The sequence below is a fragment of the Trypanosoma rangeli genome, assembly GCF_003719475.1.
Source record: "Trypanosoma rangeli strain AM80 chromosome Unknown Tra_15.4_contig_00008, whole genome shotgun sequence".
NCBI lineage: Eukaryota > Euglenozoa > Kinetoplastea > Trypanosomatida > Trypanosomatidae > Trypanosoma > Trypanosoma rangeli.
In genome coordinates, this window is record NW_021705752.1 from 91,058 (window position 1) to 110,988 (window position 19,931).

At 47.3% G+C, this 19,931-nt stretch overlaps 6 protein-coding genes across 6 annotated transcripts, besides 12 other annotated features; all 6 read right to left on the reverse strand.

Annotated features, from left to right (window-relative positions):
• The first annotated feature begins 299 nt into the window (after nt 1-299).
• Nucleotides 300-353: a sequence feature (GA-rich).
• Nucleotides 354-585: 232 nt separating this feature from the next.
• Nucleotides 586-619: a microsatellite.
• Nucleotides 620-712: 93 nt separating this feature from the next.
• Nucleotides 713-762: a microsatellite.
• A 522-nt stretch (nt 763-1,284) lies between these two features.
• Nucleotides 1,285-2,127, reverse strand: TraAM80_00484 (RNA-binding protein; the record flags this gene model as incomplete). The annotated part of the gene is made up of 1 exon (XM_029377561.1): nt 1,285-2,127. The coding sequence occupies one exon, from the start codon at nt 2,125-2,127 to the stop codon at nt 1,285-1,287; it is 843 nt and encodes a 280-aa protein (XP_029242630.1).
• Nucleotides 2,128-2,238: 111 nt separating this feature from the next.
• Nucleotides 2,239-2,282: a microsatellite.
• Nucleotides 2,283-4,277: 1,995 nt separating this feature from the next.
• TraAM80_00485 (uncharacterized protein) lies at nt 4,278-4,706 on the reverse strand (the record flags this gene model as incomplete). Its single annotated transcript, XM_029377562.1, has 1 exon — nt 4,278-4,706. The coding sequence occupies one exon, from the start codon at nt 4,704-4,706 to the stop codon at nt 4,278-4,280; it is 429 nt and encodes a 142-aa protein (XP_029242631.1).
• A 2,138-nt stretch (nt 4,707-6,844) lies between these two features.
• Nucleotides 6,845-6,868: a microsatellite.
• A 36-nt stretch (nt 6,869-6,904) lies between these two features.
• TraAM80_00486 (putative sarcoplasmic reticulum glycoprotein, putative,sarcalumenin precursor) lies at nt 6,905-8,479 on the reverse strand (the record flags this gene model as incomplete). Its single annotated transcript, XM_029377563.1, has 1 exon — nt 6,905-8,479. The coding sequence occupies one exon, from the start codon at nt 8,477-8,479 to the stop codon at nt 6,905-6,907; it is 1,575 nt and encodes a 524-aa protein (XP_029242632.1).
• A 240-nt stretch (nt 8,480-8,719) lies between these two features.
• Nucleotides 8,720-8,764: a sequence feature (A-rich).
• Nucleotides 8,765-8,901: 137 nt separating this feature from the next.
• Nucleotides 8,902-8,927: a microsatellite.
• A 208-nt stretch (nt 8,928-9,135) lies between these two features.
• Nucleotides 9,136-9,181: a microsatellite.
• A 354-nt stretch (nt 9,182-9,535) lies between these two features.
• Nucleotides 9,536-9,572: a sequence feature (A-rich).
• Nucleotides 9,573-9,807: 235 nt separating this feature from the next.
• Nucleotides 9,808-11,607, reverse strand: TraAM80_00487 (uncharacterized protein; the record flags this gene model as incomplete). The annotated part of the gene is made up of 1 exon (XM_029377564.1): nt 9,808-11,607. The coding sequence occupies one exon, from the start codon at nt 11,605-11,607 to the stop codon at nt 9,808-9,810; it is 1,800 nt and encodes a 599-aa protein (XP_029242633.1).
• A 1,069-nt stretch (nt 11,608-12,676) lies between these two features.
• Nucleotides 12,677-12,696: a microsatellite.
• A 959-nt stretch (nt 12,697-13,655) lies between these two features.
• Nucleotides 13,656-16,133, reverse strand: TraAM80_00488 (C-terminal kinesin KIFC1; the record flags this gene model as incomplete). The annotated part of the gene is made up of 1 exon (XM_029377565.1): nt 13,656-16,133. The coding sequence occupies one exon, from the start codon at nt 16,131-16,133 to the stop codon at nt 13,656-13,658; it is 2,478 nt and encodes an 825-aa protein (XP_029242634.1).
• Nucleotides 16,134-16,267: 134 nt separating this feature from the next.
• Nucleotides 16,268-16,289: a microsatellite.
• Nucleotides 16,290-17,227: 938 nt separating this feature from the next.
• TraAM80_00489 (uncharacterized protein) lies at nt 17,228-19,792 on the reverse strand (the record flags this gene model as incomplete). Its single annotated transcript, XM_029377566.1, has 1 exon — nt 17,228-19,792. The coding sequence occupies one exon, from the start codon at nt 19,790-19,792 to the stop codon at nt 17,228-17,230; it is 2,565 nt and encodes an 854-aa protein (XP_029242635.1).
• A 53-nt stretch (nt 19,793-19,845) lies between these two features.
• Nucleotides 19,846-19,907: a sequence feature (A-rich).
• The last annotated feature ends 24 nt before the right edge of the window (nt 19,908-19,931 follow it).

Below are 19,931 nucleotides of genomic sequence, written 5' to 3' on the forward strand. Positions count from 1 at the left end.
TCCGCCCCCTTGAAAAAAACAAACAAAAAAAAACGCAGACACGCCCCACAGAAAAAATAAAAAAGGTGGCAAAGAGCGTCTGAAAACAGTGCAAGGCCAGAAGCGGCGCCAACAGCAAAGCATTGAAAAAAGGCAAAAAGAGAAGAAGCAGCCGCCGCCGCCGTGACAACGGTGGTTTCCCACTGGGGTGGCCCAAAAGCGTGCACAGGCAACAAAGCACGGCAGCGTAGTGACAAGTGGCGCAGCCATACACTCATAAAATATAAACAAAGCAATCCAGGGCAGAGCACACGACAGAGAAAAAAGGGAAAAGAAGCAAAAAAAAAACACTCAACCCACCAAAAAAAAAAAAAGCGCATGCGGGCAGAAACAAATACGCTACACAAAACGCTACATACATAGAAACGCACTGGCACAAATTCAGATACCACCAACTCTGCCACATGTCTTCCTGGGTCTCGCCTCCTTCATGGTGATTCGTCTTTCACAACACCTATCATCTATTCTGTTATCGTTGTTCATTTCCATCGCCACTGACAACACAGTCTCCTCGAATCGTCACCTCATTTCATCACTTCGTTTACCGTTCTTGTTTGTTGTTGTTGTTGTTGTTTTTTTTTCCATTCTTGTTTGGTTTCCTTTGTTCGTTAAATATGGCTTCAGTTCAGTCGGTTGGATTTCACTTGCCTTATTTTTGAGTCTCTGGTGCTAGTTTTTTTTTTTTTTTGTCTTTACCTTTCGTGCAGTTTTTTTTTTTTTTTTCGAGATTCAGCTGAAACCATCACCACTTAATTGCATTTTTCCCCTTTGCTTCAAGTTTGGAGATGTCGCACTTGCAGAGAGTGCGACTGCGCATAAACAATCAACCAGGTGGGGAGCAAACGGATGGGAGCAGGAGGCTGATAGTACACAGTAAAGGTGCGCGCATGTAAACGCAGAGTGGCGAAAAATAAAGTGCATCCTTTTCCTCTTCTTAGCGGTTTGGAGGAGCAAAAGTCACACTTGTTCTCCTTTGGAAATCCGTTTTTTGTTGTTTTGTTTTTGCCTTTCTTTCCTTTTTTCCTGTTGTTGTTTTCATTTCTCTCTTTTTTGTTGTTGCTTTGTTTATGCTCGCCCCCCTTGCCTCTCATTCGCCACTACCTTCTTTATTCTTCCTTTTTTTTTCGTACCTGCATTGTGGTGCCCCTTCCACCCACCTCTGACACACAGGCATCGTTCGCTTAAGCATACTCCCTCCAGTTTCAATGCGGTCCTGCAAAAGGTGCGGGCACCCATCCCGCGTCGCTATCCACCGTTGGTGGGCCCGTGGTTCCGTGGGCCGTAGAAATCGACGTGTCGCTCGTGGCACTGGGAGCGAAAGCGACACTTCCCCTTCAAATGTGATAGGCATGCGTCGTATGGGTAAAGCGCGTAGGCGCAGGCGTCCTTATAGTTACAGTAGCCATAAACACGGACGCATGGGTGTAACCTTTCGCCTTCCACGCCGGCGCTGCCGCTCTTATTGCCCACATCACCTTTATGATTGTTTTGAGCGTTACCTGCTGGTCGGCTAGGTGCAGTCACGCTGCCGCCGTGGTTCGCATGGCTGTTGCCACTGGCTTCGGTTCGTATTTCACCCGGTTTGTTCTCCATCAGCTGTTCAAGAAAACGCTTGAAGGAACGATTTGGGAATAGCATCATCGTCAGCTCTGTATGAGTCTGCTGCGACATCGGAATGTTCTTCTGAGCCTGGCACTCATTGAAGTAATTCGTAATCACGTCCCGTTCATACGTGAAGCCGTCAGAGGCCACTACAGGATCTGTCACCGCGGCATATCGCTGGACAATACGCTGAACATCCTGTATACGCCCCTCCGCTGCATCCAGCGATCGAAGCATATAATCTTTCTCCTCTACCACGGCATCGTAATGCTGTTGCAGCGATTCAACGACGCCTGCAAGCGCGCTTATTTGCTGAATGACCTTGGCCACTTGTTGGTCGTAGCCTTGAAGGCTATTTTGCAAATCGCCGATAGAGTCGTATGCTGCACGATAAGCAACCGGTGGGCTCATCAGCCGCGTGTCCGACTGCTGCATACCCTCACCATCACTGCTGGCCGGTGCCCACCCGCCCCTTGCACCACTCATTATTCCTCGCTTTTCGTTTTACCTCCTGTGTGTATCCCTCTGCTGTAGTTTGTGTGTGGATTTTGTACAGGCGTGGGCAGATGTGTGTGTGTCTGCCTCGCGCCGATGTTTTATTTATATATATATATATATATCAATATAAATATATATATTATGTTGTGTTTGTTGTTACTTCTCTTTAATCTTTCCCTCTATCTCTTTCTTCAACTTTCCCCCTTTTCAAGCTCTCCTTCGTTGGTGTTTCGGTTTTTCTCTGCTGCTGTTTCGTGTCCGCACAGAGGCGCTGCGAGGATTCGACCAGACACAGACGCACGCACACAAAACAAAACAAAACAAGAAAGAAAGAGAAATAGTGCGGGCGCGGCGGCTTGCGTCACTGGGCAACGCAAAAAAAAAAAGGGAGGGGGCAAAAAACTGAGAGCAGGCGACACGCATCCAAACGGAGAAGGGCACGCCCCAACTCACCCAGGCATGCCAAACAAAAAAAAAGTGAAAAACAACCGCCTGCTGTGCTGATGACGACAATGACGCAACTGGCTGCAGGAACACAAACGCGGAGGCAAGCAGCGGCGTGTGCCATGGACTCACACGCAAAAACCGCAACAAAAGGAGCGGAACTGACCGCGAGAGCGCAAGAGACACTAAAGATATTAGGACCCCCACACCCCCACACCCACCCAAACAAGAAACCCAAATCAAACAAAAATAAGTCTCCTACAATAAGACACAAACAAGAAGAAAACCCCTGTATTCGCCTGGAGGGAAACGCGAGAGCGCGGAAACAACATCCGAGTGCACCGCGCAGGATGTGTGAGCTTTTCCGCACAGCTCTTCGTGACGCTGTAGTTCACCGCTCGTCGCTCTTGTTGAGAACTCGATGTCCTCAAAAAAGCTGCTGCAAGCAAACCCGACGAAGAGTTGTGCTGAAGACTACGATGGGCCTGATAACATCATTGATGTAGCCTTTGCACATCTCCACATGGAAACAGACTCCACCAAGCTGTCCTCATGGGCAAAGAGAGGGTGAAACAGCGTCGATACCGTGGCGTACTGGCAAGGTGCTGGCAGTGGAAGCTGCGCCACAGGCATAGCGTAGTAGTGAAGCGAGCGACAGCCGCCGACTAGCATAGCAGCGAGGAGCACCACCGCCACAATTGTCTCCGTCATACTGCCTCCATTCTCCATTAGTGGCTGCAGCACAGGAACCAAGTCGCTGCCCTGCTTCTGATCAAAGTAGCGGCGCACGAACGACAGAACTGCTGCAGCCTACTTAGACACCCCTAACTGTGCTGAAAAAGTCGCAGAGCACATGCAACAGCGACTCACAGACCGGCACAAATCGCACAACATGGCACCCTGTTCCGCGTGTTATATGCATAGAAAACGTCCGCAACACCACAACCTGTGTGGCTACGATGAGAACCAGTGACTACGTTGAGCCATCACTAATGCAAATGGGCATCTCCCAACAAGGTTGGTGATGTCAGCTGGTGCGCACTCATCGAGCTCCTCAGAATGAAAATAAGGCACAAATTTACGTGTCCCGTCGGCCACATGAGGAACTTACTTCACTCGTGTCGTGCCGCTTTGTTAAAGAAGTATCATGTGTGCAGATGAGAAAAAATCGTGCCTCCATGGCACCTTTTGCGAGCGCATCCTGTAGTGCTCTTGTCGCTGTTTCTCGTGCCTCACAGCTGTCGCCGCCGTCGACGCGTGGGCTACACCGAAAAGGCGATTTTGAAGGTCAGGCAGGTAGAACACCTAATCGACGTGAAACACATCTACATCCACTACAAAAAAACGCGTTGGCCGGCTCCTCAGCTGCAGTCACGTCACGATAAATAAGTCGACGCAGGGGAAACATGTCTGCGACCATGGCTGCAGAAAAGAGAAGCGTACACGTCCAGCATCCAAGTAACACAGAAGTTTCAACTAAAAACTCGTAACGTCACTCAGATTGCAATAGCAACTGCTTCATATCATACGAGTGCGTCGGAGGAGAAAAAGTAAGCATTAGCGAAGAAACAGAACCACTCGTAATTGCTTGTGATACGCGATAAACTGCTGTGCTCACGACGCACTCCCGTTTAAAAGCATTGTGTCCCGCACCTGCGAGCTCCAAAGCAACCCCTCCACTCTCCACCACCGTACTACATCGCCTTGGCGGAAAAAAAAAAATTCGCTTTGCACTTGTCTTCCATGAAACTGCTCGACCTCCTGTGGAGGAATCCGCCGTGGTTTACCTTCTCTTCAGCAATTAATAAATACTCGCGAACAAGTACGTGGCGCACACGCACCGCAGCAAGCGTCGGGTAAAGAGGCAGCAGCTGCTCGTACGGCAGAGGACCAGCATCTCGTTTCACCACAGGTTCACGTAGAAAAGCCGCACATTTCTCTTGTAGTTGTAACAGTGTACCTTTCCCTTCCAGTGCATTAAGAGTATCGCCGGTGGTACGGCTTTGGTTGGCGGTATGGCATACCGCCCCATAACCATTCACCCCCGCAAAAAAGAGATCAACAACACGACCCATCGCATCGCAGAGTTCCTCTACCAGAAGCTTCCGCTCGGAGGGATTCATGAATTCCTGAAAACGAGGCGACCCCCGTCGCAATGCCGCCACCAGCGGCTACCCCCAAAAAAAAAAACAATAGACCCAGAGACAGGTACAAAGACACGTACGTGAGGTCTTCTCCCCTGGATGTCTGCCACGACATGTAGGTCACAACCAACAGGAACTTTTTTCACATGAAGAAGAATAACCGACAAGCAAAGCATAAATATTCCCAAACAGTGGCGCACCAGCGTCGATCGTCCGCATCGGATTTCTGGTGCGAAGTAATATCCCTCGTCTGCCTTAGCCAGTCGCTCTCAAGTGGTGGCTCTCCGTATTCCACACTAGACCATTACGCGTCCACACTGTTCCACGAGACGTGCAATCGCCCGCTCTGAAAAAAAGATAAGCGTCGCCAACAACAAGGATATAGTGGGCGATGCATTCCTTGATAGGTTCCTACGCATTCCAAAATGAAGCAAAGAAATGCCTTCCTCCGGTTTACCAACCCCAAAAAGAGCCCCACCGCAAACAGTAAGCTTCCACATCCATGAGTGAGTTGTAATCAATGCAGTGCTCCAGGGGGCAATAGAAAGTTTCCTCAAATAAACGCGCTTCTAAGACTGTGCGTCCAGCAGTCTCAAGCAGAGACCTGTTTGGATTGCACGTGACGGAAAGCTATGCCATTCAACTGCTTGGAAGCAAAAATGAGGCCACATTCACTGCGGAGTGTCGATCAGTGAGATTTATGGTTTTTCCTTTTAAAGGTGAAACCGCAACTGGAACAGATATCGGTTCCGCGCAGGCAATCTTTTCCACAAGTGAGGTTATTGGTTCTTTCGTTGCTGCAGCACAGAACGGTGCCAGTGCAAGCATTGGCACATATAACTTTATCCAAACTTCATGAACCCCGCCGCATACACCTTACAGTCACTATGCGCTAAGCCCTTCTCGGCTGCCAAGGTGTGTGCAAAGAAGCGTCACTTATTGACCTCAAGATCATAGAAAAATAGTGGAATTTGTCGACACCTCCAAGCGCAGTTCCCTTCAAAAAGAGCATCAGGCACTTGCTGCACCAGTGTCTTGCCGTCTCCAAACGATGTCACATGGAATAGTGTTCCCACCAACTGTTGTAGGAAAAAAAATCTATAACGTCAGTGAATATGAAGACATGTTTTCCTTCCCTTGAGGTGGGGTTGTCTGGGATTGTCGCACCTCGCAAGCCAACTTCTCAAGTTTCTCCGGGCAAGCCAAGACAACGCGTCAACCATGCCGCAGCCTGACGTCGATCCCAAACCCAGCTGCAACGAGGTGCGGCCAGTGTGTTGGACGCAGTAGCACAAACTGCTTCGTAACCGGACAATCGATGGAGCCCTAATTGGGTCCATATATATATCCCGGAGGTGAGTGCGGTGCGAGCGTGCCATCGCAGCAGCAAGACGACGGAAACAGAGCGGTCAGTCAACCGTAAACAACTTTGAAAAAATCGAGGATGCCTCCTCCTGTCGAATTGCGGCTGAACCAGCCTCTTCCGACCCCAGCAAGGAATCAAATAGCTCGGTGTCGTAACAGACCTCAAGAGGGTCCCCCCACAGAGCTGGGCATCCTCTTTTCCTTGTGAGTAAAGGAAGAAAAAAAAACCAGTAAAGAGAAGCAACTATCTTGATTTGCCGCACTACTATTCAGTAGGCACCACCAACACCCATTGTCTACCTCTTAAACCAAACAACCAACAATTACAAGGCAAAACCGGTCGCAGTAGTCGCAGTAGCAGGAAATAACGCATAAAAGACAATGTGGTGACAGCAAACGGACAAGAATGCAGTTGTAATAACAGAGAATCCACAAATGTAATGTACGTGTATCGTACTGATTCCAACGAATAACACTGTAGCAAATATAACCATGCATCGTTCCCCTACATGTTTTCTTTAAATATGCTTGAGTGGCAAAAGTCTTATCTTTTCCACCTTTCTCCTTCCTTCAATTCCCCCCTCCGCACCCCGCACCCATGCGTGCCTACGCAAATTTGTTGCTCACTGCTGTCCTCAGTTTTTTCCTCCGGTATATGTATATGCGCCGGATTTATTTATTTTTGCTTCACTCACGCAAACAACTTCTGCTATATTTCCTCACTGGCCTAAGAATTTCGGGTTCAGCGACAAATATATATATATATATATATATATTTCTTAATTTTACGTATTGTTGTACATCGCCCCGCATCAATCCAACTTCTCCTCATCCACAGGTGCGGACTCAGCATGAAGAGGATATTGTTGCTGTTGCTGCATCATTTGCATCATCATCCCCATAAGCATCTGCGTCTGATTCGGCATTGCAGCACTCTCCATGGTCATCGTGGGGTCAGTTGCTTGTTCGGGTGCAGAGTTCTTTTTTCCCCATACTCCCCCTGACGATGCTACGGCGCTTTCTCGAAGAGAGGGTTGCACCACGTCACTGCTGCCTTGTTTCCCCATATTTCCCTCATACTGTGAGCGAATCGCTTCGTGGTACACTTGCTGCAACTGTTGCCGTTCCGCCTTATTCCGAGGATCGGCAACAGCAGTTCTCTTGACAGGGCGCAGCATGCCGGGAAGTAACGTCCCAACGCACTTCTGCAAGGCACTGATTTTCCCGTCTTTTTCCGCCTTCTCAATTTCGGGAAATTTCTCCACGTCAAATTTCTCCAAGAAGGTGCGGTATTCCTGGACAGGAGGAAAGTCCTTCCAGTTCATCTTGTACTTGGCTGCCACAATCTCGTACGTCTTTTGCAGGTTGTCCAAGGCCTTATTCTTTGCCTTTTCCTTTCCAAAGAGCCGCGGTAGCTCCGACCTCATACCACCAACGATAAGTGCATGCACCAGCACCGCCTTCGCCCGGCGTATGAGACTCGCCACTTTCTTGTCACACGCCTGTTGTGGCACCACTTCCATGATTTCGTGCAAAAGGTCGGTCTTTTCCTCAGTAAAGAGCAGCGTGAAGGTCCCTTCTCTGTACGGCTGATCCCAAAAGCTCCCGACGTACACGCGCGGTGGTTCAGTACAATTAATGAGGTTTGACAAGTTCCAAAAAAGGCTGCCGTAGATTCGCATCAATTCTTGGGTGTTTATGCTGTCGGCCTTGTTTAGAACAATGCGCATCTTTCCCTCCATCCCCTTGAACGCGTGCTTAAACATCATTTGTAGCTCGATTCCAGCATCCATTTTGGAGGGGTCAAACAAGACAAAAATAAGGTCACTACGCTCCGCAAACCAACGGCTCACCTTCACGTAATCAAACTGGCGTTCGTGAATGTCCTTCACGCTCTCCAACACACCCGGTGTATCAATTAACGTCACATGCTTTAATAGCTCATGCGGCACCTGGTACCCCTGAAACTTTTCAAAAAACGACTCCCCAAACTCGGTTAGCCCCTTGAAAGGAAGATTCTTTGCGTTCGCTAATACGTGTCCATTCACAGGACCTACTTCTTCACCGTAAACGACAACGGTAAACTCGGCGGTTGTCGGTTGTGGTCCCGTCCAGAGATAATTATCCTGAAGCAGATAATTTATAAACGTGCTCTTGCCTGAAGACCATGGGCCAAAGAAGGTCACAAACGGTTTTTGATTGAGGATTGTCTCCTCAAACCAGCTGGGGCGAAATAGATCGTAGCTGTACATGTCTTCTAGAGGTTTTACGTACTTCAAATAGTTGTCATGAAGCACCTTAACAAGTTCATCCGGGCCACTGGCTGGCATTCCCAGTGATTCTGTGGAAGTCTTCACGGGCGCGGCATCGGCATACGCAGATTGCATGTGAATTGTACGCTGCAATATGAAAGTCCCCTTATGAAAGCCGATGCGTGGACGCAAAAAGGTCTCACGTGGGCACCAGCCGGGCCTTTTAAAAAAACCGATGGGCACAGAAAACTACACCTTAAGGCGCTGCAACAAGGCAAAACAAACTCAAGCGCAGGCACAAAATAAAATAACACAAAAAAAAAAACAATGAACGTCAAATCAAAAACAAAAAAATGAGCCGCGTGCAACGCCCATAAAAACAATAAAAAACAACACAAAAACACATAAAAAAAAAAAGAATCCATCCTCCGCAGCCGTATAAATGAGACGAGATAAAAATAATACACCTCCTGCTCCATCAAAACTTTGGCATTGACGCCCCTCTGTACGTGAAAAAAAAAATGTACATGCATACATTATATGATCGTATGCAGAGCTATATATATATATATATGCGTATATACGTGGAGGCGCGTGTACGACTCTCCAAACTCGAAAGCAAATTTCTCTCCCTCGCTTCCCTTAGTCATTCTGTGTTCTTACTTCTGTTTTCTTTCGTCTGGTTTCACGCGACAACTCACTCACCCACTCACTATAGCACTCATACACAGCAGAAACAATACCACGGAAGACATACGCCTATCGACACACAAAAGATAAAGGCGATGCAGCAAGAAAAAAACAACGAGCATACAATAATAATAACAATAATAATAAAACCGCCGAGTGCGGAGGCCTACGCAAAACCCACATACCACCAACGTTCGAATGCCAGTATATATATATATATGCATTACTGCTCGGCAAGGAGGGGCAAGAAGAAGCAAACGTGGAAACAGATCCACGGATAGAAAAAAATAAAGAAAAAGAAAACCATTTTGAAGTTCAGCAGAACTGTGGCGAGGAAATCAACACACCCACAACTCAAACGCCCAGTCAAACAGAGGGAGAGCAAGTTGTGGAGGCTCACACATGCTAATACTCCCGTCATGCCTTTTGGTAGAAAAAAAAATATATAAAAAAAATAGGCCTTGTTCCCTTATAGAGCAGAAAAAATAAGCCAAATAAAAAACAAACCACAAATCACAGACAAAAACGAGAGAGCACATCGCAGTAAAAAAGAAAAACAAAAGTTGTATTTATATGAATAGCTACATATTTGTTACAGAGATGTATGGAAGTCCCCACCCTCCGTGTGTATAAGTCAAACAACACCAGAAAACATTACGACTATTACAGTTTGTATGTATGTGTGTATAAAGGCAATACGTGGCCATGTCCACGGCTCCAGAAGCAGTAGACGGTCAAACCAGCCCACATATCACGCTGCTAAGGGATCCCGGCTACTTCTCGCATTCAATTGCGTTCAGGAGAACTGATGCAATATCGTTTGTCACACCCAACCTTTTCATTTCTCCCTGGAGGCTTAAGTACCGGCTACAGCGGTCCTCTTCAACCCAACCATGATCCCCTGCCCCACAGAACAAACATTTATGAGGGTAGCGACATTTACGGTGAGATCCCCTCAGTGCGTAGACACACCCTCGGTTTTTTCCTGCCGCAGGTCCACAGCCGTTATGCTTTAAACACAACCTCTCGTTTCTCCATTTAATCGTGTACCAGTAGTAAAGTCCAAACTGAACATCCGGTGGGGTGATGCGTTTGCGTTTCCATGAGCCAAACAACAGCAATACATCTTCAGTGTGCTTCCGCGAGAAGCTCACGACAACAAGATGTTGCAAGAGCTCCTTCGCTTGAAGCCGCCCTAACAGTCTCGACGCATCGTCTTTTGTTCGAGGCGGCCATTCCTCTGCTGATTTGAGTGCAGTGAAGCATGAATCATCAATAATACCCCCCACGCAACGACTATGGGACGAGTTGCGGTAGAAGCCACTCAGAGTGCTTCGATTCAAAACAAATTCATGAGTGGGATCCTGGCACAAATGGTAAGACTGGCCGGACTGGTAGTCACTGCTGCGCACTGTTCGCAGCGAATCCATCACAGTACTTCCCAGCCAAGCTGGGACAGCAGTGGAGCGCCCACCATCGTCACTCTCGGTCACAAAACTCTCTATCGCAGGTCCACTTTCTAGGGGTGAGGAGAGAGGTGAACAGCCAACGGCGAGCGGCGGCCTGCAACACGGTCGTCGACCGCAGTCAAGAAGTGATACATTTGAGCAAGTGCCACGTGAACAGTCCCTTCGGTTTAAAGTTCTGCTTTTCGCAAGCAGTTCCTCGAGAAAATCTTTTCGTTGTCCTTCCACGGAAGGGCAATCAAACGAAGTGGCCTTTACATTCGGTTGTTTTAATATTGCCGTCAAATGGGAGCCATCCCTCGTTGCAGAAGCGTCGTCTGTGTCTGTAGTTAACTGCGCCATAAGCTGTTCGATGGACCGTCGTTTCTGAGAGGAAGGGGGAGCACATTTCGGTAAGGAAGAACACCGCCCCGTATCGTGTGTCGTTCCCACCAAAGCGTGAGAGGGTGCCTGCGTACCAGTCTTCGGCCAGTAAGAAAGAGCAACCTCGGTGTTGCAAGAGCCAGTAAACTCCCGCACAGGCGCCAAATGTGAAACAACATTGCTCTTCAAGTTGGGCACGGACGTTCCCCATACAGCACTGGACAGAGATTCATTTACCCATGTCTTGTCACTGCTGAAGAGCCCACAAAGGGTTGTGGGTGGGGCGGCGCCCACCTGAGAAAGCGCAGAGGGATGTGTAGCAACATCAGCAACGGTATCCATCGCAGCCGCATGCGGAGGTTGTTCAAAGGGAGTTTCATGGAGCAATTCATCGACCATGCCGCTATGAAACAGAGATAACTCTAAGGTGTTTGAGTCACTGCAGTCTTTTTCCTCTTCCAAAGCACCTTTCATTCCTTTACACAGCAATGAACATCCGAACTGATGGCTGTTGCATGACGACACACTGTCGTATTCTCCAGGAGAGGCCGATGAGGAAGATCTTCGTGCATCTTGCGGCGACATTTCTTTCAAATGGCCCCAACCACAATCAAACAAATATTGTGGCTGAACCGCTCCGGGAACACCTGCATTCAAGTGGAGATCGTGTCGTTGAGAAAAGTTCGCACCATTTGACACAAGATGCAGCCAATCCGGTGCACCTGTTCCTACTACGTATTCCATCAAGATCACCTATATACTCAGAAGAGATCTAGCGATCTAACTTTTTTTTTGTTTTCCTTCGTTTTTTAAGTTTTATTTCGGGCCGTCTTTAAAAGTATCCTCCTTCGTGCTACGAGACGGAATTTAGTTGCACACCTCTGTCACTTTATACTTACTACAGGCAGTGATTTGAGATACGAATTTCTCAGAGGACGTGCCCTGGCACGTATCAAATTCAATAGCCTAAAACAAAAACAAAAACTAAAGACGATTTATAGATTTTATAATCCTTTGTTTTTGCAGTTACTTATGAGCTCTTATTTCTAGAGTGATTAGCGTTGGGTCCACCTTACTAGTAATAAAATCTGTGTTACAACTATGTCTATGTACGAAGTGAAAGCGTTGCGCCTGTGTCCGTAAATGTCCACCTTAGTCCTCTCTTTATATTTCTCACAGCTGCGTGTGGTGGGAACCTTATAACCTTTGCCTAGCCACTACTGTGTCGTATTCCTTAGATGGCGGAGGGTAAGAAAAAGCAAGACTTCCTTCCCACAAAAGTCCCAAAAGGCCACAGAAGCGAGAAACGCTGTTATCGTATTCCTGGTTGCAAGAGGATGATGCAGGAAGTACAGTCAAGCCAGAACAGCCGAACACACCAGGACTCACCCTACCGCGGCATAGACATCTTGCAACGGTGAAACACTTCATATTGCACAAGGTGTAATGAAGAAAAAGACTGTTGATAGAAAACATATTCATTGAAACTAAGGAAGAAATAGGCAGCCGCTCATGATGAGCATTGTGAAGAAAAGGCTTCCTTGGTGTTGCTTTCACTTAGTTGTTTCTGTCCCTCCTTCTACGCTTGCATCGCATCATGCAATATAATAGCATACTCACACCCCTCCACTTCACCTCCCGTCACACTCAAGTATATTGTTTGACCGCTTCTGCTGCTTGCTGCTGCGCCTTTTCTGTCGTCATCTCACGCCTTTTCCCCCGCTGGTACACACGCACACATCACCAACAACAACAACATGTGGAAGCAAAGCGTGCAAAGTAGTTCTCAATTGCGGGTGAAAAAGAACAGGTAAATAATAATAATAGTAATAAAACCGGGGCAAAGCTAAATAATGGTAAAAGCATTTCCGCTAAACGCTGTCGCTCAGGCAACAGGAAGGAGAAGAATTCTTTTCAAAAAAGAAAAACACTGACAAAAACCAAAGAATCAAAACGCCGACCAAACCCTCGGACCAAAACACCAAAAATCGGTCCGGCCAAAATTAAAAAAAAAAATGGTACACACGAATAGCAAACATTATATCCGCGTGTCGCCTGCGAATGGGCGGCTCCCTTGAGCCTCGTCATTTTCCTCCTCCTCCCCAGAGGGCCCTAAAACCCCGCAGCGAGGCAGAACCAAAGAGAGAAGTGTTGTGGGACAGCAGAAGTAAAAAAAAACGCCACCAATTCCCCCAGGCATCAATCACTGCCTATTTCTAATCTAGCAAAACAAATACAGGGCAAAAGGTAAGATTACGGTATTCCATATGGAGAAAGTGATCATCAGGCCCGCATCGTTAGCGTTAGTTCCAAACGCCCCTGGAGAGGAACAACAACAAAAAAACAAAAAAATCAAACGAATAAGACAAGAGGGGCTCACTTAACTTATTTGGGAACACCGCATCTGCACGCCGCTTCGGAGAGAAAGGGAACCGGTAAAATAAAGGCCAGCCTATTTTCTTCAGAAACCCATAGAAATCACCCAAAAAGAAACTCATTTTGAGTACTGAAGTGGATGTTGGAAATCCGCTGGTCACTATTTTTTCCGCCTCGTGTGTGTGCGTTTTTTTTTCTTTTTTGCCTCCTCTTGCGTGTTTGCTTAGATGTTTGTTGTTTCTACCCCAATCTCCTGTCGTTGAAAAACTTATTCACGTTAATGGAACAAAAAATTTTGTACCACCATATACAGTATATTATAGCATGGCAGATGCATGGAGTCCAACAGAAAAAAGCAGCGAGCTGCAAAGAGAACCCAGCATGACCACGCCAACCGGGCTCCTCTCACGACGTTCTCAAGACGCTACTACAGTGTTCTTTTTGATTTTACCAAACGCCACACCACGGGCACGAGAAGCAAACTGCAGGGAACTGTTGCTTTCACTGGCGTTGTAACTTGCGGGGCTGACACATACAAACATAAGAACCTTCGCCTGTCCAGCCATAGAATCCTGCAGAAGAAACGTCAAAACAGAGTTGCGGAAAGGAATATGCTTCCCGTTCTGTGCAAGCCCAGCAATGACGTCTCCCAATGCGGACAAGGATTTATTGATGGAAACTGCCTCCTTCAACTGTTGCCCGCTTGCACCACTCTTCTCAAGTCGTTCGCTCCCAGCCAAGTCAACCAAGGAAAGTTTTCCAAAACTTTGCATTTTTGTCTGCTTATTTGTTGTTCGAACCACGATATACAAAATCATGTGGGACCTGGACGAGTGCTCGTTCATATTCGTCTGCCCCTCACTTCGTTTGCTATTCGCGCGTTCCATGATACTGTGAATTTCCAATGGGGAATTGACTGGCACCTCGGTGAGGTTAGTCACGTATGTGCCGCATGGTCCCCCTTGCTTCACCTCGTACAATACTTTCCCCGCATCGTTAGATGCCAACAGGTCCCGAATGTTATCACAATAAATTTCAAGTACTGAAACGACAACCGTAGACTCCTCTGTCACTTTGCGTTCCTCAATAATATCAAAAAGACGCTCCAGCGCTCGTGTATTGATGCCCTTTGTTTCCCCCTCTCCTCCACCCATAGTGTACGTTTTACCACTTCCTGTCTGCCCATACGCAAAAATGCAAACATTGTAACCATCCACAACACTGTCAATGAGAGGACTTGTATCTTCAAATACCTTCGCTTGCGTTGCGCTAGGTGAATACACTTCATCAAACTCAAACAGCTTCGGACGTCCACTCGCATCAAGAAACTTTAGCTCATCCGTGGAAGGAAATTCCATTACAGAGGAATGACCGTCACTGATCTCTTTAGGCACCATCGGACGCACACGACAGTACACACGAATGTTTCCTTTAAGTTCCTGAATCGTATTGTAGTATTGTTTGCGGAGTTTCATCTCCTTCTTGTATAACTCCTGCGTCCACAGCAAAGCCTTATGGTCCTTCTGGCGTTCCTGCTTTGCAGCAGCAACAATAGAAGCAATGGCACCGGTAAGCTGTGATGCGTAATATGCACTCTCTTTTTGAATATCAGCAGCGTATCGCTCCCGTAATTCTCGTAGTGATTGACTTATAAACAGCACATTATCACGCATTCGTTTCCCCACCTCCACAGATATCGGGGGGGCGGCAGTTGCGTTTTTAGCACCGGCCCCAGCCATACCCCGAGTCCCAGGGGGGACAGCACCACCTCCGGCCCTAAGTGCCTCAATTTCATCAGCGTACTCCTCCAAAGCGGCCACAGCCTCCCTATTTTTGGCCTTGGCGTCTTTGTATTTGTTATTTAACTCAGCATGCTTGCGGCGAAGTTCCTCAAGCTGATTGCGCAGTTCTGCTGTCACAGAACGCTCCTGCTGGACCAACTGTTGTGTGGCTTCTTGAGCCTTTAGCAGAGCCTGCTCAGCATTCTGTGGTGGGGCAGCACGCTGATGAAGTCGCCTTGTGTGTTCCTCATCATCGCTATCCAGTATGACCCCATTTCCCTCGCCCCCAAAGAGTGCGCGCTGTCGCGCCGCCTCACCCTCACCCATGTCAAATCCAGTCATTGCCTCATAGAGTTCCAATGCTTCTGAAAAACGTTCAATCAACTGCATTAGCTCTGAGGCAAATTCTTCATACTGTCCACTCTCAAGTAGGCGCATGCAGTTGAGCTTATGCTCCTTACACTCCTTGGCGATGTCCTCATCATGAAGAATGTGTGGGTGTTCAAGAGCGTACTCCAGCGAGGCAAGATCACCTTGGGCCTCAAGCACAATAGTTTCTGCCTGATTAAGCGTGTGATGTTTGTCAGTAGCTTTAACGGTGGCTTGTTCCTTGCTGTCCTTAAGACTGCTGTTTCTGCCAGACATCAAGGAGCGCTCCTCCGTAGCAATTTGGTTCCACACTCGGTCGAACATGTCTCCCAAAGCTTTGCTGTGGGAAAGACGCTGCGCACAACGCTTAAAGCCATCGGTGCGGTACCTCTTTTGCCATAAAATAACCGTCTCAATGATCTTGTGAGTGACCCTTTTCGAACTAGTGGTCTTTGCTACCTTCAAGAGACGCTCAGCCCATTTTTCAGACGACACCAAACCGGCAAATTGAGGCATGCAGTTCAACAGCAATTGGTCCAAGATAACTATAGAGCGTTCCTGCTCTGCCGGAGGTCCGTGCTTTAGATGCTCCTTGACTTCGTCCAAAACCAACTGCGCATTGCCTTGCTGCACCAAGTTTGCCAACGCCATTATTATCTCACGCTCTCCCTCCACATTGTGGCTGGTGTAGAGACCCCTGACAAGCTCCTCCACACGGTGCCGGTTTTGCTCGTAAACCGACATGGATGACGAAATAATGCTATGGAGGCACCCTCAAAATTCAAAAGCACAAAGCGGTTGCAATGATGTAAAAATGATGGCACTGAAGAAGAACTGTGGACACCTTTTTAAACTTATTATTCCCTTTTTTAAGAGGAATATATATATATATATATATATTTCTTCTCTGGATGTTCTGCGCCTTTCCCAAAGACGAGTTGTCAGCTATAAAATAAAAATACTATCGCTGTCACACGCACGCGCCTTTCTTTGCCCACATCAAAAACATAGTTAGCACAAAGAGTAAGAAAAAAAAACAAAGAAAAAAGTGCAAAATAAGAGGGATAAAAACGACAATGTGAGAAACAGAAGCAGCAGAAGAAAATACTGCGCATGCATCGTCGCCCTTGAAAGCGTGGTGTGTGTATTAAGAGGCGGTATCCAGTTGCTGGAGTGTGTAAGTCACTACAGGCATCCGCGACAGACAGACACGCTGACAGCGAAACCACTGAGTGAGTGAGCAAGAGTGTAAGTGGGAAAAAGAGAAAAAGATGTGAGCCAAATGATTTCCGCCGTTTTTCATGGCTTCCTTCCTCGTCACCTCTCTCCTTCTTACTCCCTCTTCATTTTTGAAAAGGGTGTAAGACCAGAAACAAAAGTGGGAATTTGCGCCTGGCCGAGATATCGGCCGCAGATTCCCACAAGGAAGGAAATAACAAAAAGGAAAAAAGATTGTCGTTTGCCTGAACGTGTCAAACACCCGGCAACTAGGATACGATTCACCTCACAAACTCACAAGCATCCGTAAACCAGCAATAGGTTCATAAGTCAATGTATAATAGCTGGGACTCTCGTTATAACCTCAAGAAGTGATCGTCCTTGGAGTCCCGCAGCTGCCGGACCCCTCCACCCGGGGTGAAGGATAGCAGTAGTACTGGGGATCTAGGGAATGGAAGAGGAAAAAAACAACATAATTGTGCTCGCGCTGCCTTCCAACGCCGTGTCATCTCTCTTTGGATCCCAGCTAATCGCGTAATCTTCCCAGAAAATCTTAGAGAAACACCCAGAGACACAAACATGTGTGTTTTTTTTCTTTTAATCCTTCACCTCATTCCCTCTCATCCCGCTATGGGTCCTGAGCCGTCGTGCCTTCTCGGGTTATTCGGGCAGCCTGGAGGCGAAGCCAAGTGTGCCACCCACCCAGCCGATCCCGCTAGAAATCGAGCGTGGCACAGTGGACATACGCTGTGGGTTGGCACGGCTTTGATGCACTTCTTTGCCGCGATGTGCCTTTTGATGTCGTCTACCCTCACGGCCTCTCTGCAAACAGGGCACTCGCGCACCAAACGCCTGTTCTCACACTCGGCGGTGAGGTGTTGCTGCAGGTTGGCAATCTCCGTCACCTGGTCGCAGAGAGGGCACGGACACAGCATTGGGCATGCCCGAATAAGGTGAATATCCAGCGTTGCCTTCGAAAAGTTCTCATCAAACTCCCCACAGAACTGGCATGTCTTTTCTGCGGAGTTAGCGCCGCGTAACCCAGAGCTAAATCGGAAACTTCGTCCTACCGAATGCGTCTTATTTTCGTCCAGAACCTTTCCAGGGAAAGGTGTAGTAGTAGTCCCAATTTCATCTTTGTCATTCACGTCTGCCGCGGACGCTTTCAGGGCCGTCACTTGTTGTTCTACCAAACTCTTCTGTGACGGTTTTAACGCCTTCATGTACGAAGTTGAGCGAGATGGAGCAACAAGAAGTAATTTGGCTAAAACGCGGCTTGCCGCCTCCCGCACCTTGCCATTCGAATGCTGCAAACATGGCAATACCGCCTTGGGTATAACAGTGTCTGGTTCAAGACTAGCCGCCCCATCTCCGTTAATACCGTAACAATCTATAAGTGAACTAAGCATGTTCATGCGGGAAATCTGAACCCTGGCCGAGACTGGTTGTTTTTTATTCTTGCCTGTACCTATAAGAAGTGCTGAAACCACGAGCTCAATCGCCACCTCCGCAAACGACATAAGAACAGATTCAGCCATCTCTCTAACTCGGCTGTTGTTGTCACCTGAACGCAGCACTAACTTCGGGATGAGGGGTTTTAAGTATGGTATCAGAGCAGGCACAGGTGGCACGACTGGAATATTGTGTTTAATAATAGTTTGAAGCGCCTCACAGCACGCAAGTACGACCCCTGCCACTGAATCACTCAAGCCACGGGAAGGAAGTGCCATGTAGGCGAAGAGCGTTTCCATGACCGTGCTTGAATGCGTGGAAAGAGCAGCAAAACCATCGGGTGATATGATAGCACGAATGGCAGCCTCACGAAGTGATCCTTCCCTCCCAAACAAACAAGCACAACAGTAGGTTCCAAACACCTTTTCACAGGTTCCAGCCTCTGTAAGTGCTTCTCCTTGCAATACTGAAGCTTGTGCCTCGCCTCCAGAGAGTCCAAGAATGACGCGGTTAATCGATATTTCCCATTCCTCCTTCCCTTCCGTAAACACTGAAGTGAATTCGCCACTAAAATTCCCTCTATTGCCACTATTGTTCCTTGCTTCGTAATCCACCGAATTTTCTGTAGTTTCTATTTCGTAAAACCCTCGTGCCTCCACAGGGATTTCATCAAACGATACAGAATTTCGAGTATTTACGTCTATTACTGAAGGCAGAAGATGTGTTTCCGGGAGTTCCACTGATGTTGACTCTCTCATCACTGTTGGTTCTTGTTTTGTTAGCAACTCTTCTATTCTATTTGACTCATTGGCGTTTCCAGTCCCTCCTGAAACTGTAGTGGGAATCTTGTATGCTGCCTCCCTTAGACCATCAATTTGACGCTTTAATGCCTTTGCAGAAACGTAATCCTCCTTTTCTACGGCCTCTATCTTTTGTTTTTCTAAAACATAAAGTTCTTTCCCTACACTCTCTAAATTCAACAAACATGTTTTTAACGCGCTCGCCAAATCATAGTCCTCCGCTGCCACGGCTTTTTCCTTCAACAATAGAAGTTCTCCAATACGACGAGCTGTTGCATTGTCGATTTCATAACCATTATCATACACTGCTTCCAGCGGCTTAAAATCTTCCGAACGCGGTGGAAGCATCTCATCCAAAGGGACTTCCACCGTCTCTCCCACAAGACATATTCCCTGTGTCGGAACACTCTGATGCGTGCGCCGAATTGTACCGTGGCTTGTCAGTGCGGCGATGCCTACTTGATGAAATATATTGTACTCACTATGATATGGCCTTGAAATCAGGAGCTTGACATAAACGCATTTTTGTCTGATATTTATTGTTTTGAGTTCTCGAGCCCCAAACGTGTTATCTGCATTGGAAACAAAGCAAACATATCCCAAACGTCGAAAACTGCTCTGACTGTAGGGTTTGACCGTTCCCCTTTGTATTTCCTCATCGGTGGCTTCCGCAACAAAAAATTCGATACGTGATGCAATCTTTCTTTCATGAGAGAGTACTCGAATAAAATTTAGTTCTACTTCACCTTCAAACGCAAATCCAAGCTCTTGCGGATATACGCATCCCTTGTCAGATTGCCACCCGATAGAGTTGCGGCCTTGCAGACACAAAGCACGCGCTGGGTGATCTGCATCTTCCGAAGAGCAATGGCAAAGGCACATGTTCAATCGCGGTCCGTACTTCTCTTCCGAAGGAAACGTGGCTCTCATCATAATTTATTGTGACTAACCCTGACCAAAGCACAGCAATAAGAAAGTAAGGAGAGAAAAGAAAAAGAGCAAAAAAGCAAAAAATAAAAATAAAAATCCACCAAAGAAAAAAAAAAAATTAGTTTAACAAAAGAAAGGAATT